General features: G+C 60.0%; 2 protein-coding genes across 6 annotated transcripts in view; one reads left to right on the top strand and one right to left on the bottom strand.

The window, feature by feature from the left end:
* Positions 1-11,924, top strand: part of UBE3A (ubiquitin protein ligase E3A) — a 33,282-nt gene extending 21,358 nt beyond the window's left edge. For all 5 annotated transcript variants that reach the window (XM_036437636.2, XM_045581637.1, XM_036437638.2 and 2 more), the window contains 9 exons: positions 6-307; positions 2,286-3,562; positions 6,962-7,106; positions 7,623-7,828; positions 8,320-8,484; positions 8,899-9,054; positions 9,152-9,225; positions 10,580-10,723; positions 11,277-11,924. In XM_036437636.2, coding sequence (XP_036293529.1) covers positions 6-307; positions 2,286-3,562; positions 6,962-7,106; positions 7,623-7,828; positions 8,320-8,484; positions 8,899-9,054; positions 9,152-9,225; positions 10,580-10,723; positions 11,277-11,397 — 2,590 coding nt within the window. In that variant the 3' untranslated portion in view covers positions 11,398-11,924. The remainder of the gene's footprint in view (positions 1-5; positions 308-2,285; positions 3,563-6,961; positions 7,107-7,622; positions 7,829-8,319; positions 8,485-8,898; positions 9,055-9,151; positions 9,226-10,579; positions 10,724-11,276) is intronic.
* Positions 3,472-16,944, bottom strand: LOC123652354. Its single transcript, XM_045581638.1, has 3 exons — positions 14,303-16,944; positions 5,472-5,618; positions 3,472-3,583 (listed from the first exon to the last, which is right to left on the bottom strand). Exon 1 carries the CDS (start codon positions 16,624-16,626, stop codon positions 15,850-15,852), a length of 777 nt encoding a protein of 258 aa, XP_045437594.1. The 5' UTR covers positions 16,627-16,944; the 3' UTR covers positions 3,472-3,583; positions 5,472-5,618; positions 14,303-15,849.
* Between the last annotated feature and the right edge of the window lie 28 nt (positions 16,945-16,972).

The following is a 16,972-nucleotide window of genomic DNA, read 5'->3' as shown; positions in this document are numbered from 1 at the left end:
GACAGGAAGCGAGCAGCTGCAAAGCATCTGATAGAGCGCTACTACCACCAGCTGACGGAGGGCTGCGGGAGCGAGGCCTGCACGAACGCGTGCTGCGCTTCCTGCCCGTCCTTCCTGCGCATGGACAACAATGCGGCCGCCATCAAGGCCCTCGAGCTCTACAAGGCCAACGCCAAGCTCTGCGACCCTCACCCCTCCAAGAAAGGGGCCGGCTCCGCCCGCCTGGACAGCTCAGAGGGGGCCGGCGCCTGCGCGGACGGGAAGGGGAGCAGGAAGGACGGGCCGGCGTCCAGGAGCGACTTCAAAGGTGAGGGGCTGTTTCCCGCGGGGGCTGGGGACTCCTCCACGGCGGCGAAGCGCCAGGAGCTCAGCTGGCTGCTGCTGTCGTGGTTTCTCAGGAGCAGCAGCGTCTGCTGACGGAGTGGTGGGAGCTTGTTTTTATAAGTTTTTTCTCTCCTCTTTTTTAAGAACATTTTATTGATTTTTTTTTTTACAGAGAGGAAGAGAGAGGGATATAGAGTTAGAAGCAACGATGAGAGAGAATCATGGATCAGCTGCCTCTTGCACACCCCCCACTGGGGATGTGCCCACAACCAGGGTACAAGCCCTTGACCGGAATCGAACCCGGGACCCTTCAATCCTCAGGCCGACGCTCTATCCACTGAGCCACACCGGTTTTTGCTGGTGGGAACTTTTAAAACATTTCCGCTGGGAGAAAGGTGTTACTTCAGTGGTAGCTCCTCTCCTAACCTGGCGTGATGGCCAGCACGTGTGTGGAGGAGGAGGAGGGGGAGGAGGGGGAGGAGGAGGGGGAGGAGGGGGAGGAGGAGGAGGGGGAGGAGGGGGAGGAGGGGGAGGGGGAGGAGGAGGGGGAGGAGGAGGGGGAGGAGGGGAGGGGGAGGGGGAGGGGGAGGGGAAGGAGGGGGAGGGGGAGGGGGAGGGGGAGGGGGAGGAGGGGGAGGGGGAGGGGAGGGGGAGGAGGGGGAGGAGGGGGAGGAGGGGGTGGAGGAGGGGGAGGAGGGGGAGGAGGGGGAGGAGGAGGAGGAGGAGGAGGAGGGGGTGGAGGAGGTGGTGGTGTGTGTCTATTTCTAACTCAGGGCACATGTAATAGTTCCCCAAGAAGTCACCCTGTCTCCCTTCTAGCACTTTCTTCCCTTCCTCTGCTCAGCCCCCCCCCCCCCCCCCCCCCCGCACCCCCCGGCATTTGGCACGTTGCTGCCAAGAATCATCGCCTGCCTGTGGAGGTCTTTTATATACCGTTCCCCCGAAAATAAGTGTCTTATATTAATTTTTTTCTCCCAAAGTTGCGCTAGGTCTTATTTTCAGGAGATGTCTTATGTTTCCATGCGCTAGGTCTTATTTTCGGAGGATGTCTTATTTTCGGGAAACACGGTATTTTTTTTTTTTATTTCATAGAGAAAGGGAGAGGAAGATAGAGATAGAAACATTGATGAGAGAGAGAAACATTGATAGGCTGCCTCCCCCCGCACTGGGATCGAGCCTGACCCGGAATAAGAACCGTGTCCTCCTGGTTCATAGGTTGGCTCTCACCATTGAGCCACACTGGCTGGGCAGAGGTGAGTGTTGTAAAAGAGGAAGCTTTTGGTTCAGCTAGCGCACAGGGCTGTATTTGGGCCTGGTTGTCAGCCTTAGAGTGGGTGAAGGCATTGATTGGTCCGTCACCCACAGAACGCCGCCTGGGGCAACCTGAACGGGGGGGGGGGGGGGGGGCTGCTAAAGGACCTTTCCTGACGCGCCTTCCGGGTCTTGAGGACAGAGGAGGGAGGGAGGTGGCAGTGCGGGGCGAGGGCCAGGGCCTCGCTCGATGTGCAGTGACTGGGGAGCTGCAGCATCAGTGAGGCTGTCACTGAAGGATGGGAAAGATGGTGAGGTGTGGGTGTCAGCAGTTTATTAAAAACAGGCCAGCACAATATTTTGTCAAACTTAAAAAATACATTTTATTGATTTTTTTTTTTTTTACAGAGAAGAAGGGAGAGGGATGATAGAGAGTTAGAAACATTGATGGGAGAGAATCATCCATCAGCTGCCTCGCACCCCCCCCACTGGGGGTGTGCCCGCAAGCACGGTCCATGCCCTTGACCGGAATCAAACCCGGGACCTTTCAGTCCCAGGCCAATGCTCTGTCCATTGAGCCACACAGATGAGGGCTGTTGTCAAAGTTTTAGACAGAATTGTCAGTGATACCTGGTGCTCATTGGATGCACGGATTCGGTGATTTTGCTTCTCACCAGGACTCGTAAATGCCCTCTCCCCCCGATTCCTAGATGTGGCTTTCCTGACCGAAGAAATCGTCTACGAAATCCTTGAGTTATGTAGAGAGAGAGAGGATTACTCCCCTCTGATCCGTGTGATTGGGCGAGTGTTCTCCAGCGCGGAGGCCCTGGTGCAGAGCTTCCGGAAGGTCAAGCAGCACACCAAGGAGGAGCTCAAGTCTCTGCAAGCCAAGGACGAAGACAAAGATGAAGACGAGAAGGAGAAGGCCACGGGCTCGGCCGCCACCACCGTAGCCGCCACCACCACCGTAGCCGCGATGGAGGAGGACTCCGGAGCCGCCGCCTCCAGAACGGGCGACGGCGCCCCCAAGCCGGGCCCCGAGGATGTGTCCGTGGACATCGAGGCCATCCGGAGGGTCTACGGCAGGCTGCTCTCCAACGAGAAGGTGGAGACCGCCTTCCTCAACGCGCTGGTGTACCTGTCGCCCAACGTGGAGTGCGACCTGACGTACCACAACGTGTACTCCCGGGACGCCAACTACCTGAACCTGTTCGTCATCGTCATGGAGAACAGGAACCTGCACAGCCCCGAGTACCTGGAGATGGCCCTGCCACTCTTCTGCAAGGCCATGAGCAAGCTGCCCCTGGCGGCCCAGGCCAAGCTGGTCAGACTGTGGTCCAGGTACAGCGCCGACCAGATCCGGAGGATGATGGAGACCTTCCAGCAGCTCATCACCTACAAGGTCATCAGCAACGAGTTCAACAACCGCAACCTGGGCAGCGACCGGAACCTCGTCAACGACGACGACGCCATCGTGGCCGCCTCCAAGTGCCTCAAGATGGTGTACTACGCCAACGTGGTGGGCGGGGACGTGGACACCGGCCACAACGAGGACGAGGACGACGAGCCGCTGCCCGAGTCGAGCGAGCTGACGCTGCAGGAGCTGCTGGGCGAGGAGCGGCGCAACAAGAAGGGCCCCCGCGTGGACCCGCTGGAGACCGAGCTCGGCGTGAAGACGCTGGACTGCCGCAGGCCGCTCGTGCCCTTCGAGGACTTCGTCAACGAGCCGCTCAACGACGCGCTGGAGATGGACAAGGACTACACCTTCTTCAAGGTGGAGACGGAGAGCAAGTTCTCCTTCATGACCTGCCCCTTCATCCTCAACGCCGTCACCAAGAGCCTGGGCCTGTACTACGACAACCGGATCCGCATGTACAGCGAGCGCCGCATCACCGTGCTCTACAGCCTGGTGCAGGGCCAGCAGCTGAACCCCTACCTGCGGCTCAAGGTGCGGCGCGACCACATCATCGACGACGCGCTGGTCCGGGTGAGTGCTCCCCGCCGGGGCCTGGAAAACAGGAGGGTGTCACGTAGCCGGAACACGGCGCTCCCGGGGCACCGGTTAACAAAGCGACACAGCTCAGGCGCACTGCCCTCCAACTCCCCTGCAGGTTGTGTGTGCGCACTGCCCACGCCCAGGCTCCTTGCGTGTCGCCTCCTGTCGTCCCCGCCCAGCTCAGTGTGTCCCACCAAGCACTGGCTGTCCTATAACGCCCCCCCTCCCGGGGAGGATAGGGGTTCTAGAGCTCCATCACCGACCCCAGACGGGCTCCGTTCGGAAGAGGAGTGGAAGCTGGGGACGGACGGGCTCGGACGGGGGCCGCGTGGAGGTGGCCAGGAGTCCGTGTGAGGGTCCCGTCGTGGCTGCCCACGCCGCCCCGCAGCCTGCGGCGCCACGTGCACACGGGCCCGTGGCGTGGGGTGCGGAGCCTGGGCCCGAGCGAGGTCCTCCTGAAGTCTCACGCTTCCCCCTCCTCCTGCCCCCGCCTCAGCCAGCAGCCTTTCCTCTGCTCCGAGCGCCCGCGGAGGGCGCTGCTTCCTGTTTCCACACGAGCGTTTGGCGTTTGAGGGAACAGTGACCCAGTTTGGTTTGTCAGGCCTTCCCTCTGAAGCAGGCTTCAGGGTTAACAGGTTGTCCTAACAATGAGTTCTACTCGATCCACCAGAGCTGAGTGAGGGGGCCTTGCCGGTCAGTACGCACCAGGTTGCCCCGGGAGCAGGCCTCCGGGGGTCCGGGGGAGGCGCTCTGCCAAGAGTGACGGGGCACCCGGGCCAGGACGCCGCCTCCCCCGTCCCCTGGGGAGCTGCTCCGGCTCCTCTGACCGCCTGCCTCTCCCTTCCTGCGGGCTGCTGGCTTTTCCGAGGCTCACAGGGTGTGCGAGTCGGGGGGCGTCAGCAAACAGGACAAGGCCCTCCTCCCGGGTGAACTGTCAGCGTCCCGATGGGTTTTCAGCATCTGCTCCCCAAGGGTACACTTGGCTTTTTTAAAGCCTCTCCTCCAGCTTATGTCAGACAGACCCGTTGTGCCGTCTGTTAATTTTGGACGATGGAGCGGATTCAGGAAGACAAGAGGAAACAAAACCCTTTGCAGTGAGCTCCAAACTGAGAGTAAGCAGGTAAGGCCATAGGGCCCAAGACGTCAGACGCTAAACAGGCCTCGGCGTCCATCTGCTCACTGCTGACCAACGCGGCCCAGAGAACAGCCCACATACATGACACCCTTGAACATGTTTTCTATTGGGTCTTAACTTTCCAGTTATTAATTAATGGGCAGTAACTTCAGTTAATCCTACATAATAAAAGGCTAATAGGCACATTGTCTGATTGGGGTGGGGGGCGAGTTTGACCAGGGGGTGAGGCAGGTCAGCCAACTGCCCACGGCCTCTCCCCCACGCCGGCCCAGCCCCTCCATGAATTCATGCGGGGGCCTTTAGTAATATTTTTTTTAGAACAAGAATACGTATTCCCTGCTTTCACATATCATGTAATTCAAACTAGATTAGCACATTGTTCCCTGGCTGGAGTTCTTAGAGGAACTGCCTTTGATGTCAGCAGAAGGATTTCGTTTTTACAGCATTTTATTAGACGTAAGATACCACTGATTGCAGACACACCATTATTTTATTGCTACTAAACAAGAAAAAATGCTGCCAATTCTCTGGAAGATGCTGTCACTTGTATGGTATGTCCAGATTTCAGAGATGTCAAAATGTGAATTTTAGGATCACTGAAATCTAATAAAATATAAGCTGCCTTTTCAGAAATAGGTACCCGAGAGTCATTTTAAGAACTCCCGCCCCCATATGGGACTGGACTTGTCATCGAACCCCTCCTGTTAGTTTCCACAGTGTCTCTCCTGCCAGTCTCCCTGCCACATTAATGTAAAACATGCCTACCTTTATCAGACCTAGAGAGGGAGATCCAGATCTGCATATTCGACGAGTCCACCTCACGGTGTAAGCAGATTGTCCTTTTCAGAATGTTCATTGACAGACTTTTTCCAATGTTCGAATAGTCTGCATTCCAGACAGCTTTTGATGTCTCTGTGAAAAGTGATACAGCTTTACAATTTAATTCCTTAATTATTCTCCACGTGAACAACGGGTTGAAAATGGTTACTTTTAGTAAAAGTGAAAAATGTAGTCTCTTACATAATAATAGTCTTTTCTCCATGCTTAGTGCTAAATTTTACGGTATGTAATTTGTTGCCACATTTATTGAAAGTAAATTTTTTAAGGGTAGGCTGCCCACAGGTACGTACTTTTGAGACAGCACGCTCGGCACCTGAACTTGCCCCTCACCGAGGACTGGCAGTCTGTTTAAACATCAGGAGCGGCTTTTATTTTCCCCTTTACGCTTTCCTGTATTCTAAGTATATGTTACTTTTAGAATCAGGAGCATTCAAATGTAAAGTGTCAAAAGTGGTGTTTGAAAATCAGGCAGCAACTGAATTCTGCTGGTGAAAACTTCCCTTATTTCCTGTCTCCGAGTGTCGGTCCGGATATGAATAAGTGGGTCTGTAAAATACTGTACATTTACTGACTTGTGGGTAGCCTACCTCAGAAATATTCTTAAAATTCTAGTTGGAATAATTGCCAATAACATGAAAACCCTTAAATATTCTTAGAAAATTAAAAAATGTCTTTAACAGCAGAAGGCATTTAATTTAGTAAGTAAGGCATGCTGTTAATTTCGATACATAAACTGCCGTGCAAATATTTTTTCACTAGAATCTAGAGGGTTGTTTTGTTTTTTTTAGAGCAGAGGAGAGAAGAATCTAGTGTGGTTTTATGATTCATCTCATGACGACTGTTTGCTCAGTATGTACAAAGAAATGCTGGGGAAGACGGATAGTGGAGATGGTAGGTTTCGATGCCGTGTGCGCAGTTAGGAGGGTCTGAGCAGAACGAGTGGGCCCAGGGGTGTGACGAGCACCGAGGGCCACGCAGGAGGTCACCGCAGCTGGAGCTCGCGCACGACGGCTCCGTAGATGTCGCTGCTTAACTCCAGAGCTTGTGTGCGCTGTGAGGGCCCGTGCGGGAGCAGTTCTGGGGTCGGACGTCTGTGCCGTTGCTTTGGCTGAAGAGGCTCAGTGTGCGTGGTCCCGAGTTCTGTGTCCTGTGACAGCCCAGGGGTCTTGCGTGCAAGGAACAGGAAACCCCACCGTCTGCTCATGTCCGTCCGCCAGAACGGGAGCCTCTCATCATTCGACGCAGGCTCTTCTGTCGCATCCCCCCCCCGAGTCTGCCTTCGCGGCTTCCTCCTCCACCTGAAGCACTCCCGAAGCCAGGGCCCCTCCTTCTGCCCAGCCCCTCCGCATGCGCGTCCCCTCTGCCCGCTGCTGTGCCGACGCCGCAGTCACCTGCTCCTTCCCCTTCCCTCACAGCTAGAGATGATCGCCATGGAGAACCCCGCGGACCTGAAGAAGCAGCTGTACGTGGAGTTCGAAGGAGAGCAAGGCGTCGACGAGGGAGGGGTCTCCAAAGAGTTCTTCCAGCTGGTTGTGGAGGAGATCTTCAACCCCGACATCGGTGAGGCTGTGCTCGGCAGGAGCAGTGGCAGCAGCACGTGCTTTGGTGTGGCCTCGGCTCAGACCCAACAGTGTGCGGGCTCCGGGGCCGAGGCACCTCACTCACCGTCAGCCTGGGCCAGGGGTGTGACGTGGGGTGACCTCCCGGTAAATAAACGGAGCCCGGGAGGCCTGGCTCCTCTTCATCCAACACACACACGTCAAGACGCACAGCCTTTCCGAGACAAGTTCCACAGGCCGGTGGAGGACAGATGTCTTAAAACTAAAACATTTTCACCATAGGACAGCCTTTTCTCTTTTTTTTTTGCCTTTTTCAGCTATTTGGTGGATAAAGTATGAATGTAAATTAACTTCGTTTGTGTTAGAGGAGAACGTGAATCCAACTTTTTGGTAAATGCCCCAAAATTGCTTGTGTCCTTGGCTTCTTTAAAATTACATCCAGTGTCGTCACACAGGCGAGCTTTGGTTTCTCAGTGCTGAGGTGACAGAGACGAGCGTGTTGCATCCTTTCTCACAGGCATGTTCACCTACGACGAGAACACGAAGCTGTTCTGGTTCAACCCGTCGTCCTTGGAGACGGAGGGCCAGTTCACCCTTATCGGCATCGTGCTGGGCCTGGCCATCTACAACAACTGCATCCTGGACGTGCACTTCCCCATGGTGGCCTACCGGAAGCTCCTGGGCAAGCAGGGCACCTTCCGGGACCTGGGCGACTCGCACCCGGTGAGCGGCCCCGCCCGCCCAGCGCGGGAGTGGCCAGCCCCGGGGCTCTCCCGGGCGGGCGGGCGGGCGGGGTCTCAGCGCGGTCCGGAGGGCGGGCCGCAGAAAGAGTTCACCCTCTGGTTCACGGGGAAGCCACAAGGAAGGGCGGGTGGCCACGGGGGCCTGTGCGTCCTCTCCCCAGTCCTCCCGGCGCCGGGCTCCCGAGCAGAGTGGCCATCACCGGGACCCTCAGTTCCCACGGGAGCTGCTTTCTTTTCCCCGCCGACTTTTTTTCGGGGCGTCGGCAGGGGGGAGAGACGTCAGTGCGATAAGAGACACAGTGGTTGGTTGCTCCCCACACTTGCCCTGACAGAGGGTGAGAACGGACCTGCAACCCCTCTGGTGTGCGGGCTGGTGCTCTACCCACTGAGCATGCCGGCCAGGGCGCCGTGCTGTGACCCCACGCTCTGTGTTGTGCGGCTCTGGTGACCAGGCCTCCATTCTGCCGCCAGGTGCTGTTCCAGAGCCTGAAGGACCTGCTGGCGTACGAGGGCAGCGTGGAGGACGACATGATGATCACCTTCCAGATCTCGCAGACGGACCTGTTCGGGAACCCCATGATGTACGACCTGAAGGAGAATGGGGACAAGATCCCCGTCACCAACGAGAACCGGAAGGTACCGCCTGCTTCTGCGCCGCCCCGTCTGCAGAGCACAGCCCTTCCCTTCGGGACCTGGTGCAGCAGGTCCCGCCCTGCATGGGACACGGGTTTGCTAGAGCCCACGCGCCCGCCTCCTGGCTGCTCCTGGCACTGCCCTGCACGCGCCCGTCTCCTGGCTGCGGCCTCGAGACTGGAGCCGCCAGTGTTCACGCTCCGTGTTAGTTTCCGCACGCGGCCTGTTGGCAGGTTAACATCGCATCGCAGCTGAGCAGTCGGCATGTGTGCAGTTTGGTTTATAAAACACTTCTGAGCATCTTTTCTTTAGGAGCGTAAGCATGAAAAATAGTTCCGAGAGTCGTGCAGCCCCGCAGCTTGTGGTGGTTGGTTTGTACAGCGTGTAAGGAGTTCTTGTGGTTGACGTTTTCCGCAGGAATTTGTCAATCTCTATTCTGACTACATTCTCAATAAGTCAGTAGAGAAACAGTTCAAGGCTTTTCGAAGAGGTTTCCACATGGTGACCAATGAGTCCCCCCTGAAGTACTTGTTCCGCCCGGAGGAGATCGAGCTGCTCATATGCGGGAGCCGGGTAAGCACGCCCCCGGGGGTCCGCGAGGCCACGTGTGGGGTGGGGTGGCAGTGGTGCGCCGAGGGGATGCTAAGATGAACTTTTTAACAATCTGCAGAACCTAGATTTCCAGGCGCTGGAAGAAACCACAGAATATGACGGTGGCTATTCCAGGGACTCGTCTCTGATTAGGTAAGTCGCTTGAAAAGAAGTGCTCAGATTTAGAAACTGGCTGTCGTCATTGCGATACTCTCGGGCGTGAGCCTGGTGGTTAGACACCAGTCACTGGAACGTTCCGGCGGGCTCCTGCCGCACTTCACCGTGACCGTCCCTGGGGTCTGCCGCAGCCCGCAGCTGGCTCTGCGCCTGGGTGACATGGAGGGTGTGTCTGTCCCATCGGACTGTGGCTGCGCGGAGCCCTCTGGCCAGGGTCGCCGACCTTTTGGACCTCCCGACTGCAGTTGGCGACCGCGGCGCTAGGCTTCCTGCTTCGGTCTCGTTGGCCCTCTTTCCCCCGGGCCCGGCCAGCTCGTGCCCCGCAGCCTCGCACCCCTGCTGCGTGGTGTCCTGGGACGGCGTGGCGCCCCCTTTGGCAGTGCAGCCCACGCACATGTGGGCAGGCAGGTCCGTTCCTCGGGGCCTCGGTGCGCCTTCTGTGCAGCGCGTGGCGGGTGTGGTGGTGCCGCAGTGGCATCTGTGGCGGATGCCACGGCTCCCGTTAGCTCTTCCTTCCCCTGCTGACATGACGCTGTTACTGGCGAGAGCCTCCGTCTCCGTGTTGGGGCTGTCCCCTGGAGGGCAGGTCCGTGGCGACAGGCCCCCGCTCGCGTCTGCGCAGTGTCCCTCACGGGGGTGGTGAGTGTCCTGAGGGGCGGGGAGGACGGTGTCCAGCCCTCCTGTGAGGGCCTCTGCTGTGCTGTGTCCGTCGCTGTCCTTGTGCCACGCGGCCTGAGATGTGATGGGTGCGCTACCACGTCGAGTGGAAGCCACTTTTTGTCTAAATAATTCCAAGTTTTTAGAAAGAACCAAAGAAACGGCTGGTTGGCTGCCGCCTGCTCTCCAGGCCCCTCCAGGGGGCTGACAGGGTCTGGGCTCAGCTACCGGCGTGGGGCGTCCTGAGGAGGTGCCTGCGGGCTCCGGCTCACGTCTGACTGCTGGCAGTCCTCCGGCCACGGGTCCGAGCTGAGGCGGGGGAGCGCCCACACTGACGGTCAGGAACGGCGTCGCGCTCACAAAAGGCCATGTTTTGGCGACATTCGTGTGTGGACGCTGCCTGAACACCCACAGCAGCCCAGAGCACGGCGACAGGCCGATGGCTCGGACTCGCCAGGTCCCGCGTGCCCTCGTCCAGGTCCTGGTCCTAGAGTTTGGCTTTTGTCTTTCGCTCTGAAAATGCCGCAGGTCACAGGGTTATTTCCGAGTGTCGGTCAGGTAGGCGTGCCCGCTCTCGCCGTCTGATAACGTCACAGTGAGCACGGCTTTTACACGTGAAGGGAAACCATGCTGCCCTCAGCGCCAGTGCTCAGCGGCGGCCTTCTCCCCACAGGGAATTCTGGGACATCGTGCACACATTCACCGAGGAGCAGAAGCGGCTCTTCCTGCAGTTCACCACGGGCACAGACCGGGCGCCGGTGGGCGGCCTTGGCAAGCTGAAGATGATCATCGCCAAGAACGGCCCCGACACAGAACGGTACTGGCCACATCTATGATGTTCGTTTCCAACACGCCTGCATTCTAGCCCACGCAGGCGTGACGGTCTCCACACCACCGCACGCGTGTCAGAGAATGTTCTGAGGACATTTTCAAACACTGCCTGGTTCGGAGCCTCCGCAGGGCCCGTGCGCCCTGGCCTGAGCCAGCTTCGGGCTCAGCATGCTTTGCCAAAAGCCCTTCTGTGGCCTCCGGGACGTTCCCTGAGGCCCGGGGGGTCAGCACCAGGCCGCCAATCGGTTGTGCGCGAGCAGTCGGTGAGGAAGGAGCCTGGTGGGCAGCGTCCCCCCGCGGTGTCCGTGCAGAGCCTCCCGGTAGCGTGGTGACGAGCGCTCAGGAGCGCGTGGGGCCTTGGATGTGACCTCTGCCCTGAAGGGCGAACTCCCGGGGGTGTCAGCTCTGTGGCGGGGACGCCCACCAGGTGGCCGCCTGCCGCCCCCTCGGCGCACAGACCCCGGCGAGCAGGACCGAGGGACCCTGCACGCGCCCCACGGTTTACTGTGTCCGTCCCCACCCCCCTTCTCTCTCTGCAGGTTACCCACCTCGCACACCTGCTTCAACGTCCTGTTACTTCCGGAATATTCCAGCAAAGAGAAGCTGAAAGAGCGGCTGCTGAAGGCCATCACGTACGCCAAAGGCTTCGGCATGCTGTAGCCGGCGGGCAGCCAGTGAGTCCCGCGGGGCGCGGTGTGGTGCCGGCGGCTGTCAGATAGCGGTGAGCGTAGTCCCCTGCCCGCTCCTCCCTCCGCCCGAGGGGGACAGCAGGTGTCGGCTCCTTCTGTGAACAAATCCTTTCCTATTTTTCTGCGTGAAAGTGTTCCTACCCTTTCACTGTATGTACAGAGAGGTTTTTCTGAATATTTATTTTAATGGTTGTTAAATCACTTTCGCTTGTGTTTATTACTGCTTGAGGTTGAGCCGTTTGAGTGTTGAGAAAACATGTACCACCCAACGGCTCCCCCGGGGCGCGCCGCCCGCAGACCACGCCACCTTCCAGTAAGTACGCGCTCTCCTGCGTCCCACATCCACCTCCAATCAGGAACTGCATTTTTTTTTTTAACAATTTGCTTTTGAAACTTGAAGTCTTGAAAACAGTGTGACGCATTCGCTGCTGTTCTAGTCCCCAAAGAGCTTTCTGTGCAAAACCTTGAAATCAATAAAGATGGAGGGAGACCTCGGAATGTCCTGGAGCCCTCAGCTCTCCTTTGGCCCAGCGCCCCGCCAGGCACCTCCGCGCAGGCGCACGCAGGCTGCTTTTGTTGTCGTGGTTCTGAGTTCCGGGGCAGTGCATTCGGCCAAGAGGAGCGGGGCGTGCAGCCGGTTGCAAGGAAGTCAGGAGTTTGTTGTCTGAACGCGAAGCATGTGAAGTGCACTTACATAACCGTGACGAGTTCCTCCCTGCATCTCCGTAGACAATCCGAAGTCCTCCCTGGGCGCTGGCTTCGTCTTGTCTGCTCGGCCCGGGGCTGCACCCGAGGGACAGCACGGCCGCGGCCCCCCCCCCCCCGCACCACGGCACGCAGCCTGCAGGCGGGGAGCCCCGTCCCCACCCCGTGTCCCCGAGGCGTCAGTGTCAGTGCTCCCCGACGTGGCAGGTCCCAGTAGGCTAAGTTATTGGACGTTCAGCAGTGAGTATCCCCCTAGTGTGTGTCGATGGTGTTCGTTTCCTTCACGGCAGTGAGAGAGGAGGGCTTTTTACCGGAGGACACACGCCGTGTCCTGCGCAGCTGCGGGCTGCGCCGGTGTGTGCCTGGATCCTCCCGGCTGCTGCGCCGGCACGGCGGCGAGGCACAGCCAGCACGCCCATCGCAGGCGGGAAGGGTCTTTCAGAACCACTCTAACTCTTAGTGATCGCCGTAGATGGCGCCGTACCATCTGCCGAATAACCTGCGGCATTCCACCACTGCTGCTGCTGCAGGACACGCTTTCCTACGTGAGGAGGTGACGGGCCCCGCGGAGGGCGCGCCCGTGTGCGCGCGAGGAGGGCTGGGCGTCTGCTGTGATGGACCCGTGACGAGACCTGTGCTCGGTTCGCCTTGCTGTGACGACATCTGTATGACGATTGTGCTGTGATTGCGTCTAGGTTGTCGGCTCTAGAGTAGACTGAACAAACAGTGGAAATAAACGACCTGAAAAACGCTCTGAGAGGAAGTGTTGTCAGTGACCAGATGGCTGCGCCCCTGCTGGGAAGGGGACAGTCCGCGGGGGCCGCGGCCCCTGCCCGGCAGTGCCAGGCGGCAGTCCTGCGCCTCCCGGGGAGGAGGGGCGGAGCTGCGCCCTGTCGCGTAGGGTGGAGCAGAAGCTCCCGGGCGCGGGGAGACCAGCTCGTTCCCGTATTGTTACCGTTGTTCCCACACAAACCACCGAAACTGCTCTCCCCCGGCTGCCCGCCGCCGCCAGGAAGCTGGCTGGTGTCCCTGTTTCCCCTGTCCCCCCGAACCCAGCGACACTGCTCCCTGTGCCTCCCATGCCCTCCTACACCTTCCTCCGGCCCTGCCCGGCCCACAGTGCTCGTCTGCGAAGAAGCTCCTGGTTCTGGTCAAGATCGCAGAGCAGGTAAGCGCAGTCCCGGCATCCCCCCAACCACAGAGCAGCCACATCCAAGCCACTGAGGCCTCGTGGACACGAGCCCGACCGCGGCCGCCTGGCCTCGGAGCTGGGGGGAGGAGGGGGAGACGCCGCCTGGTACCGAACCGCCTACAGGTTATAGTGAGCACAGCAGCACGCACCAAACAGACCCCCTTCCTACACGTGTGCAGGGCAGACTCAGAGGAGTCTCACAGGCCTGTTCGCAGGATTCCCCGACAAATCCCACGCAAAGTACACAAAGCAAAGCATGGCGTGTGTCAGACCGAGTCCCTGCACAGCAAAGGAAGCCGTCAACAAGACAGAGCCCGGGAAGGACACCCCTCCGAGGGTGGGCGTCCCAAATGTATAGAGAACTCGACACAACACCACCGCACCCCTGTCAGAGGTACCGTCAGCTCTCACATAGGAGACCCAGACACGATTAGAAAGCACGCGTGCACACACGTCCCTGCAGCGTGACTCCCCGGAGGCCCGCCTCCCGAGGCACAGCGAGCAGCAGTGGGTTGCGTGTGCGGGAGGACGAGGGCCTCTCACCTAAGGCAGCGCGGGGCCCCGAGGACGGTGTGTTAAGAAGCCTTCAGCCAGACAAAGGCCTGCCTGACCCGTCCCCTGCACGCGAACCAGCTACAGACCCACTGGACACTGTCACCAGAGCACACCCCAGCAGCAGCCGGCCGTGTTCCCGGCCCCGCCCCCAGGCCCCACACGCCAGGGCCCCCAGGAGAACAAGTCCTGCTCCGGGGCCCGTCCTGCAGCCGCCGCCCTGCCAACAGAGGGAGTGAGCCCACAGGCGCCTCTGCCCCTGCCCTCCACCGGCTCGGGAGGGCAGCGGCTCTGCCCGTCCGCAGGGACAGGCTCGGGCAGGGTCCCCAGTGAAAGGAGAGGAGTGTCCGTCCCCCCCAACCGGTGTGTGGGACACTACAAGGCCCCAAAGCCGAATGAGACGGCGCACGGCCATCCAGGTACTCACCAGGTCCGGCCCGGCCGCTCCTCCGTGGTCCGCCTCTGCCAGGCGAGGGATGGGCCGCCAAAGGAACCTCCTCCTCCAGATGCAGACGTTAATGCTCCGATCAAAGGCATGGGGGGGGGGGGCGGAGAACAAGGCCCTTAGGGGTGCTGCCTGCAAGAGACTCGCTTCCCATAGGAAACGGGACTGTAAGGGCACCGCAGGGGTCTTCTGGGAACGGAGGAAAGGCAGGGGTGGCATGCTTCCTGGGCGAGACAGACCTTAAACCCGAGAACCACGGGTCCAGCATTGCATTGTGGGTCGTCACCGGAAGCAACCCCCAACACTGCCCTGAGCAGACACACATCCACACACTCACGGCGCCAGCCACCTCCGTGTCCATCGACAGATAAAGGGAACGAGGAAAGGGCGCACGGTGGACTGGGGCCCCCCCAGCGGCCCTGAGCCCTGTGACATAAGCCGGAGAATGGCATCTGTGACTTCACTTCCACGGGGAATCTGACAGCTAAGGCTCACGCAGAACAGAACCCACTCACACAGGTGTGTCAGACAGATGAGGTGTGTGTGTGTGTGTGTGTGTGAGAGAGAGAGAGAGAGAGAGGTGGGGGAGGTGAAGGGATTAAGAAAAACACCCAAATAGTATGGAGACTATCAGAGGGGGTAGGGGGAGAAGAGGGTGAAGATGTTAAAGTAGGTCCTTAAAACACACCTGGAAACACAACACCCAGGAAAAACGCCCACAGTATCTCCCGAGAGCCCCACTGGCATTCACTCACATGTAAAAGCACCACTTCCTCCATCTACCTGCCCCGGACCATCTGGGTAACCACAAAAGGACTTGAGTAGGAGCAGGGGAAGGGGATAAGCAGTGAGGGAAGAAGACCAGACAGACATGCTGTACCCTGGGACTATGCACCTAAAACCCATGTCATCTCCGCCAGTGCCATCCCAATGTATACGTGTACACAAAAGTAGCTGTGACGCGCACTGGCCACCAGAGGGCAGACGCTCTGCAGGAGCTGCAGCTGCGGTGATGTGGCAGCTGCATTTCTCGCTGACATTCCGTTCGGGGAAGCAGAGAGGAGGGAGCCATATGCAGGGTGCAGCACCGGAGAGCTACCTTCTCGCAGTTGGGGGCCCCTTGGGGGATGTCCGAGAGCCGGTGTCAGCCTGATCCCTGCAGGCCAGGCCGGGGAACCCCACTGGTGCGTGAATCTGGCTTCTAGTTTAAAAAATAACAAGCGTGGTGCTGTTTTCAGAGAGAAGCGGGAACAAGGGCCTGACGGTGCTCCTCTCGCCTCACCTGCTTGTGGGACACAGAGCAGGCACTGCCCCGGGGACACTGAGGGCCGAAGGTCGTCTGGTCCAACCCTCGGCTCCCGGTTCCCGCGCGCAGCCCGGTCTCCGGCGGGAAGGGCTTCGCCAGGGCCTCTGCACCAGCCGGCCGGGTCAGCGGGCTCCGTGCACACCGTGAGCAAAGGTAAGGCCCCGGGGCTCACCCGGGGGCGCGGGGCCGCGGGACAAGGCGGCTGGTTCTCGTCTGACGGTGTTTATTGTGAGGTCAGACATGAGAGCCGGTCACGGGGAGCACTGTCGCGGTGGGGACGGTGGGGACGGGCGTTGGCACGCTCCCCGGGCCTCGGCCTTTTCCTCTCGGGCGGTTCCGCGTCCAGCTCCCCGTGCATCACGTACAGCAGCAGCTTGCCTTCCGGCTGCCGGCCGGCCTCATGGGCTTGGGGGGGAGTCTGCCCAGGGGGCTTGCTCGGCTGGGCCGAGGGCTCCGGGCGGCTCTGGGCTTCGACGGGGAGGACCCACCATGGGTCCTCGGCCTCGGTGACACCCCTGGGTGCCGCCCGGGGCCCCTGCTCCCCTGGCTGTCCTCCCCCGATGGGCGCGGGGTGTTGGGGGGCCTCCTGGCTGCAGTGGCGCGTCCCCGCGCCCTCGCTTCCCAGCCGGCCCTGCAGGATGGCCTGCACGGCCGCCCCGCTCTCATCCGAGGGGCCCGAGGGGTAGGACCACCGGGTGGGCCAGCTGAGCCGCTGGACCAGGTCCCGGTCGCCCCGCAGCCGGGCGTGGGCCAGCTCGACCCGCTGCAGCTGCGCGTGGCTGCGCCAGTAGAAGGCTTTCTGCTCCGTGAGCCGGGCGCGGGCCTCGCGCTTCTTCATGGCGTCCAGCAGGCCCAGCTGCCTCCGCAGCAGGAGCTCCTCCTTCCAGTGGAAGGACAGGGCGGAGGGCGACGTCTCCGTCTCCAGCAGCTGGGCGTGGTGCCGCCTGAGGGCCGCGCGGTGCCGCCGGGAGCTGCCCGGCGGGGCCTGGCCCTCTGGCATCTCTGCCAGCCAGGGAGCCGGCGGCCCGGGGCACTGTGACCACAGGGTTCCGTCCCGGTCCCAGTGTTTGTGAGAATTCTGCGGGTTGTCGGGGTGCTCCCCGGGGGCCAAGGGCTTCTCCCCTCGAGGGCGGGGCCCTGGTGGGAATGGCCCGGGGACCGCAGGCCCAGCTCCCGCCGCCCGGAGGCCTGCGCCCGGAGCAGGCCAGCCCCTTGGGGAAGGGCTGAGCGGGCACAGAGCAGGCCTGCCAACACCGAGGGAGCCATGCTGTTGTTGTTTTATAATAAAAATGTGTTTTTACTGATTTCAGAGAGGAGGGGGGAGGGAGAGAGTAAAATCCACAATG

This window comes from Pipistrellus kuhlii, unplaced genomic scaffold (genome assembly GCF_014108245.1).
Source record: "Pipistrellus kuhlii isolate mPipKuh1 unplaced genomic scaffold, mPipKuh1.p scaffold_m20_p_146, whole genome shotgun sequence".
Taxonomy (NCBI): Eukaryota; Metazoa; Chordata; class Mammalia; order Chiroptera; family Vespertilionidae; genus Pipistrellus; species Pipistrellus kuhlii.
The sequence above is the reverse complement of the archived record's forward strand: the minus strand, read 5'-3'. Positions and strand labels throughout refer to the sequence as shown.

Bases quoted from the DNA above. Each gene is read 5' to 3' on its own strand.
- LOC123652354 (XM_045581638.1), bottom strand. From the start codon at position 16,626: ATGCCAGAGGGCCAGGCCCCGCCGGGCAGCTCCCGGCGGCACCGCGCG.